Source organism: Cricetulus griseus, unplaced genomic scaffold (genome assembly GCF_003668045.3).
Source record: "Cricetulus griseus strain 17A/GY unplaced genomic scaffold, alternate assembly CriGri-PICRH-1.0 unplaced_scaffold_130, whole genome shotgun sequence".
NCBI lineage: Eukaryota > Metazoa > Chordata > Mammalia > Rodentia > Cricetidae > Cricetulus > Cricetulus griseus.
The window spans coordinates 14,491-23,108 of NW_023276843.1; the positions used below are offsets into that span (position 1 = coordinate 14,491).

An 8,618-nucleotide genomic window follows, 5' to 3' on the forward strand; every position below is an offset into this window, starting at 1 on the left:
AGTCACTCTCAGTTCCTCTGTAATGTTCGGGCATCCATCTTCAGCCTATAGGCCACAGTGTGTCTGGCACACTTCTCCATTTCAACAGGAACCCTTCAGTACTGTCTTGTTTTGTAAGTTCAGCAGACACTTTCTTGTGGGTCCTACGTGTCCAGTTTATACAGCAAAAACCAGTACAGACAAGATCAGATTCTTGCCCAAATGGCTAATCTTGCTATGTTGAAAGCAAACTCTATAAGGAGTTTCTTCGATGCCCATTCTCCTTTCTGATATAATTGGTGTGCCATGAGCAGTTGTGTCTCACTGCCAAGAAAAACCCTAAACCATTTAAATGCCATATTTCTGTAGGTCTTTGAAAGGTTTGAAGAATACCTATCCATCTTAAATACATCTCTGTATATCTAGAAAACCTAACTAACCTAATTATAAATTCTGACTATTATAGGTAACTATATAACCTGTATTTAGTCATATCATTTTAAAATATCTGTATAAACACAATACCTAAACAAGAGGAGACATATATTCATTCCTATATCTTGTTCTCGCTTTTCTTTCTTTAAAAAAGTTGACTATGCTCATTATCATTTATAGCCAACCCATTTAAATGAAAACAAACATTTATAAACAATATTTGAGAATTTGGGCATCCTTCTTTCTAAACTGCTTTCTGCTGACTGTGGGCAATGTTCATACCATTAGGACCATGATGAAACATAGAAACCTGACCAAGTCCTTGTTTTTGTAGTCTGTAAAGCTGTATCATCTCAGCTTCGGTGGTGTTGCTTGATCAAACCATTTTAGTCTGGAAGGAATCCATAGCTTTTTATTTTTTGTGGAAACACAAACAGAAATACTTTTTTCCAAGTAGCATGTTCTTAGACTTAAATTTTGAAGTCAAAACATTTTTAAAATTTATAAGTTGGATTAATTTAGCAGCATTTATAATCAAATATATTTTAGGAGCAGTAAGTCTTTCCTCAGCAATTAAACAATTTAAAGACGACAACAATATGGTTTATAGTATCCAGATTCTCTGTGTGTTTTCCATCTTTTTGTGGGTTTTTTATTGCTTTATTTTTACTTTCTTTTGTTTCTTTTTTTTCAAGAAAGGGTTTCTTGGTGGAAATTAGCCTGCCTCTGCTTCCTTCAGCAAATCCTATAGGCATGCGCCACCACAACAGGCTACTCCATTTGCTGCTGTTAATTTTTCTCTCATAAGCCTACATATATTTTTAAATGCATTCTAAAACTTTAGAGGCTTCTCTTTATCTGGATCTGTCTTTATCATCTTAGGAGTGCTGTGTCTAAACTCTAGAAGTGCTGGGACAGTGCAAGCACATATGGAAGCTACTCCATTTTCTCTCAGTGGCCCGACAGGGCAGGCTGTGGCAGCAGGTTTCCCTCTTTCTCTGGGAACCTTGGGGCATGGGGTCATCCTGCTTACAGACACCATTCTGTTATGATAAATCTTTCTGCCAAAGGCTGCAGAGCGCCACCACCATGTGTGTGCTTTATGCCAGCTGCCCACCTGAGTTAGGGCCCAAATTAATACACAGAGAGACTTGTATTAGGTTCAAATGCTGCTTAGCTAATGACTAGGATTCTCATCTGTTAGCTCAGACTTATCATAAATTTATATATATTTTATAAGACTTATCTTATAGAGGATGCCTTTCACTATTGCCCTCTCTTGCCACTGGCTCACATCCTGTCACTGGAGGAGGAAAAGGGGAAAGGGGGCCACTTTCTGTTTCTCCCTGCTAAATATGAGTCTCCTTCTATGTCACTTCTTGGCTGGATCACCACTTCTCTATTACATTTCCCAGAATCCTCTTTGAATCCTAGTCCTGTCTAATTTGCTGTTTCATTGGCCAAACCGAACTTCATTTAACAGTCAATAAGATAAACATACACAGAAGTACTTACCCCATCAGCCAGGTACACCTGTAGCCAGCCACAGGAGGCATGGTTATGGTGGCACCTACGGAAACTGGTGATAGTGTTGAGGGGGCATAGAGAGACTGTGAAAGTTCTGTGGTCACTTGGCACACATGGAATTCTGGTAGCTGGTATATCCTTTGAGCACAGGGATTCATCTAAAGTTGGAGGCTACAACATAGAGATGAAGAGGGCTTTAGATTCTAAATAATGTTGGGGGTCATTGAAAGAATGAAGAATATCCACTGGAGGGGAAGCAATGTGTATTTCATATAGCAGGCATGAATTCTGGTCCAGAAGGGCGACTTTGCCTCAGTTTGCCTACTTGTTCTGATTTGCATGACCTACACTTGAGCAGAGAATATTAATTCAATTTGTTCATGGGGTTATGGATTTGAGGATGACAGATAATGTTGTTGGGTACTCTCTCTGGGAATGTAGGTACTGTGGAAGTTTCATGAGCTGCTGACCCACCTTACCTGTTATTGTTGCTGGTGTAACATGTACATGAGTAACGGATGCTTTCCTGAGATTTGGGGGCTGAAATACAGACATATTCCTTTTAATATGAATGGGAATATACTCTGTGGCCATCCATGTATGTTGGAAATCCTTAATTAGTTTCTGGATTTTACAAAATATGACAGTCAAGAGATTGTCTTGAGTATCAGAAGAGAATTTGGAAATTTCAGCTTTTGGGGATATTGCAGTTAATGAGGATAAATGCACTTGGAGTAAATACCCAGCTTCCCCAATCTCCACTCATTCCAGCACTGTCTCCAGTCTCCATTCCCCAAAATTCTCTGCTACTCTGGTTCCCTTCAGAAAAGAGAAGGCTTCCCAGGGATATCAACCTAACATCATGACAAGGTAAAGAAACTCAAGGCACAAACCCTCATAAAGCCTGACCAACGTAACTCAGTAGAAGGAAAAGTGTCCCAAGAGCAGTGAAAAGAATCACCACAAGACCTTCTGGTAGGAATCCCATAGGCAAACCCCTATGAGCCTTGCTTAGTTCATTCTGTTGGCCAAGTTTTCCTGTTTTCTGCAAACCCTCTCGATCCCGCAATGTTCACCCCCTCCTTCCACAGGATTCTTAGACCTGAAGCTAATGTTTTTTTCTCCTATCAGCTGCTGGGAGAAGCATCTCAGATGACGATTGGGCTAGTCACCAATTTGTGATTATAGCAGAATATACATATGAATCCTTTCATTGACTTATTTCTTGGTTAATTTTATTTTGTTCTACCATAGTTTTCTAAGCCATTCAAGTTCTTATTCCTTGGCTGTTCAGGGAATATCAGGCATGGTTTTCCTCTCAGACTTAGAGCTTCAAGTTTAAGGAGTCATTTGTTGAACACTGCAGAAACTCTGATCCACCATTGCACCAGAATGTTTTCCAGGCAGGACAAGTGTGCTTATAAAATTTTGTGGCTGCCTTGGTGTCCCAATCCAATATTGGGCGCTTTATGTGGTTATAGAAGATGGCTGGTTCAGCTTCTTTATTGTTGATTACTAGGAGACCTCACTAAGGACTCACCCATAAAGGTTCTGGGAAATTCTCATTGCACTGTTTCCACAAAACCTGTTAAAAGCTCCCCCATTGCAGACATCACTCCCCATCTTCTTCCCCTCTGCCCCATCCTTACTCTCCTGATCTTTTCTGGTCACATGCCTAACTGCCATCATTGCATCCAAAAAATCTCAATTTTTTACACCCAGAGAGATCCATGGATCTCCCCTGTAAATGGAGTTCCTATTTGGTCTAAATAATAAAATCCTCGAGTAAGATATAGAGGAAAATGCTGAGAGATGATAGAGAAAGTGTAAGCCAATTCCACCTTTACCTCACTAGTTTCCAAGTGGAAAAGTGTGAGTTTCTGTTTCTTTTTGCTTAAATGCCCTCTCTCTGTAGCCATCGTATATCTATCTCTGTTCACCCATTTCACTTCCTGTTTCAGCCAGACATCTGTACGGACCTCTAGACCTCCTTGGTTAGCTAGTGGTAAGCACAATCTTTTTTCTTCAGACCTGCTTAATTTGTACAAGGAAGTTATCGCCACACTCCCCTAGAGGTGTTCCAGTTACTTAGCCTCTCTGCATCTATGGATTTTACTGTGATTAACTTTGATAACTGTGATTGAATTTTACCTAAATTCTATTAGTATATTTCTTTAAGAATTAAAGAAAAACTGCAACTATAACTGTTTAGTCTTCAATTGCTTCCAAGACCAACGAAGGAATTTTTACAAGCTAAGTAAACAGGAGATACATTACAGGCAACTTCCTAGACTTTACAAATGACGGAGACACCTGAGTGCCTGGACAGTCACCTAAGCTTTTTCTGCAACATTGGGCATCCATCTTTAGTTTACAGGATTACTGTATCTCCCAGAACTTTCAGTAAAGCAGGAAATTTAAAATACTGTTCTGCCCTATATTGGCAAATTCATCAGTTGCCTTTATCTGTATCCTGCATAAGAGTAAAATATCTTAAAATAATGTTCTATAGAAATATACACTTAGAATATTGTCAGTATCAAGTTTTCAGTTGCATACATGTATGTGATATTTTAGAATGCCATGACCTATGATGATGTGCATATTGACTTCACTTGGGAAGAGTGGACTTTGCTGGATACTTCTCAGAAGAATCTCTACATAGATGTTATGCTGGAGACCTTCAGGAACCTCACTGATATAGGTAAGACTGTACTTTACTTCATATTTTAAAATAATAGGACAACATCAATTGGTTATTGATGCTCCTCTTTAATTTTATTGAGAGAGAAAAAAGAATGTGGTAAATAAATCAGTAGAAGTTCTAAAGTTCACTGAAGACAGTAAATTAAGTTTTTCACATTTTTCAATAATAAATATATATTTTCCGGTACTACATTTTAGGATACTGTTGGGAAGACAATACTATTGAAGAACATTGCACAAGTTCTAAAAGACATGAAAGGTAATTTTCCTTTACAAGCTCATAGAAATATGTCTCTGAAGAAATTGAAATGTGTCCTCAATTTTGAAACAGAAACAACAGTGTAATTAAGCACAGCTTAAATTGCACTGACGATTATTACATTCTCAAAAAACAATATAACTCAATTTCAGATAGATGAACTGTATTTGCAAAATAGTATTTAAGAAAGAATACAAAAAAAATACCTTAAGAGAAATTACCACTAGAAAAATTATACCATGAGAGCTATAGTGTAGAAATATAATTCCATTTATTTCTTATTACATATCACTTAAGTCTTGGTTGATGTGATAAGCATATCTCCATACGTTCAACTGAGAAAACACTTCATAGAAAATTTAGTTTTACTCATGAACTTGCTGTTACTTTTGTAAGTTTAGTGACTGGACCCTTATTGTCAAAAGCCAAGGGGCAGTTATTGCAGAATAACCTTAATCTCTCTAGCACATGTCTACAAGGAACAGAAAATGAAACTGAAATAAATGTGGAAGCCTCTTCATTATAAACTTCCTTCCACATGACCAAAGGAATAAGGAGGATATAATATTCCACCCTCACAGAATATTTAAAAGACATGTAGTAGTCCCAATTTAAGCATACTTGTTGAATTTGATTTATGTGTACAATTATTTTATTTTCCTGCTTCATTGCTAATACACCAACAAGTTCATGCTGCAGAAAAGTCCAATGAGTCTAGAACTGTGTACATACTGCTGTTTGTTCTAGGTCATTAGCAAACGTAATATGAATCAACATGTAGGAAAACTTCAAAATTCAATAATGGTGATAAAGATCTGAATCTTCCCAGTTCTCTTCAATATGTAAAAAATCAACTGTAAAATAGGGTTCTAAATATTAGAAACATATAATAGAGGATTATACCTACATTGGTATCTTCCAAGATGAAAAACGACCTCTTCAAAGATGAAAAACAACACTTAATGTAGGGGAAAACATGCGTGTAAACCAGTGATAAGCCTGTAAGATCTGATTCTTCTGCACAATTGCAACAAATTATAACAATTTATACAGATATCAATATTCAACATTGTATTGAATGTGGTGAAACATTTACATGCCCATTTTCCTTGCAGGCATGAAGGAAGACAAACTGGGGAGAAGCCTTCTGTACCTACGCAATGTCTTAAAGCCTTTGCGTGTTACAGTCATATTCAAAGGCATAAAAGAACACATAGTGGAGAGAAACCCTATGAATGTAATCTATGTGGAAAAGATTTTGCTCATTATAGTTATCTTAAAACGCATAAAAGGACACACACTGGAGAGAAACCGCATAAGTGTAATCATTGTGGTAAAGCCTTTTCTCGGCACAGTCACCTTCAAACGCATGAAAGGAGACATACTGGAGAGAAACCCTATGAATGTAATCAGTGTGGTAAAGCCTTTTCTCAGCAAAGTACTCTTCAAATGCATAAAAGGACACACACTGGAGAGAAACCTTATGAATGTAATCAGTGTGGTAAAGCCTTTTCTCGGCACAGTCATCTTCAATCGCATAAAAGGAGACATACTGGAGAGAAACCCTATGAATGTTATCAGTGTGGTAAAGCCTTTTCTCATCTGAGTTCACTTCATGTGCATAAAAGGACACATACTGGAGAGAAACCCTATGAATGTAATCAGTGTGGTAAAGCCTTTGCCCGTTGCAGTCAACTTCAAATTCATAAAAGGACACATACTGGAGAGAAACCTTATGAGTGTAATCAGTGTGGTAAAGCTTTTTCACAGAATGGTAGTCTTCAAATACATAAAAGGAGACATACTGGAGAGAAACCTTATGAATGTAATCAGTGTGGTAAAGCTTTTTCACACCATGGTAGTCTTAAAATGCATAAAAGGAGACATACTGGAGAGAAACCCTATGAATGTATTTAATGTGGTAAAGCCTTTGCTCAGCATTTTTCACTTCAAATGTATGAAGGAACACGTAAAGGACAAAAGCCTTATGAAGGAAATCAATATGGTAAAATCTTCGCATTTCAAATTGTTTTTAAAGTGCATAAAAGAGCACATAATTGAGAGAAACCATATGAACCTTATCAATTCCATAAAGTCTTTGCTTGGCAAATTTATCTTCAGATACATAAAAGGAAACATAATAGGAAGAAACTCTAAGAATGGATTCAGTGTGGAAAGGCCTTTGTGTGTCAATGTTTTATTCAAAACCATAAAATAACACATACTGTATAAAAACCATTTTAAGGTAATCAGTGTGCAAAAGGTTTTCCATATACCCAGGAGTCTTTGAAATCATTTCCAAAAAACATTCATCAGTGAAACTATAAATTTAGTCAGTTTGGTTTAATTTTGCATTTCATACAAGATCAAACTTTGTAGGCAATCACCCTGATGCAGCCTTTCCAAGTTTAAATCATTTTTGAGTACCTGGAAAAGATTGTGAGGTCTTCTCATTATCACGTATTTGGTGGAATTTTAGCCACCAAACTCCCAGTCAATTACACAATCATATTTCTTTTGTAGCAGTAATTTGACAGTGTCAACAATCTGTGCAAACATTATGATGTCCATTTTTATATTGTTGCTGCAGCACACTCATGGAAAAATGAGTTTATGGACTTATGAAGCCATATTTGTAGTGTAAAATGTCGAGGCAAGGAAACAACACCCCATCCAGAAACCAGACCCAATGAGAGAAAGTCATTTTGGCCCTGAAGCTGGAGCTAAAGTAACACATCCTGAATCAAGCCAAATGGAAAAAGGGACAGTGAAAGAAACACACTTTGAGACTGAAATCAAAGAGAAAGAAAACTGAGCGTGAAAAGAAAAAAAAATCCCCAAGTAGGAATTCAGCCAATTTTAAAGATTTTTAAAGCTCAGTAATTGAAATTTTACCAAGTAACATGCTGAGAAATATTCTCCATGAAAAACATACGTCCCTAAGAAGACATATGTAAATTCTGTGATTTTTCATTTGGAATCCAGCATTTTCCACAATGGTAGTAGCAGCCACTTTCCTGGATTCCTCCCTCTCAAATGATTCTCGTCCATCATTTTCAGTCATGACCTTCTTTTGACAGAGTGAATGTGAAATTCCCTAGTGGACTGAAGCAGAGAATCAACATACACCTCCATTGGGAAACTCCCCTAGGGGAACAGAGTGGGAGAAAATCTTTTCATTGGTGAAGTAGCACATTGCTACATTTCTGGATCAGTTTCCCCCATAGTTGAGTGTAGCAGAAAAGTGACAGTTTGGGCTGGAGCCAAATAGAAATGTTTATCATTGCTTGGAAACTCCCTAGTGGAGAAGAGAAGAGAAGCAATGGACACATCTTGTAGTAATGTCTCATAGCAGAGTGGAGCAAAGCTCAATTCTATCAGTTCTCTCTTCAAAAGGAGATGGAGTGCTATATGCTGCACAGAGACCAACCCCCTTGAATACAACTTGACATATAGCCTGACTTCCTGACAGTCAGAATACCTTTTTCCACATCTGTATGATTCTAGGATTCCTTCCCCTCACAGCAGCATGTGTAGCCTGACATTGGACACTCAGGGTAGATTTTTCTTCAGATCCCTTTGTATCCAAAGATTAAGTAATAGCATGACATTCCAAAAGTCGTGATACCTTTCTCTTTAGAGCTGTAGGTAACCAGGCCATCTTCCCTTCACAGATGAAGGTATAGACTGTCTTACGACATTAGGGGTAACA

General features: G+C 37.6%; 1 protein-coding gene across 1 annotated transcript; it reads left to right on the forward strand.

Annotated features, from left to right (window-relative positions):
- Nucleotides 1-4,490: 4,490 nt before the first annotated feature.
- LOC113838814 (zinc finger protein 120-like) lies at nt 4,491-7,659 on the forward strand. Its single transcript, XM_027434332.2, has 3 exons — nt 4,491-4,645; nt 4,846-4,906; nt 6,022-7,659. Exons 1-3 carry the CDS (start codon nt 4,525-4,527, stop codon nt 6,821-6,823), a joined length of 984 nt encoding a protein of 327 aa, XP_027290133.1. The 5' UTR covers nt 4,491-4,524; the 3' UTR covers nt 6,824-7,659.
- The last annotated feature ends 959 nt before the right edge of the window (nt 7,660-8,618 follow it).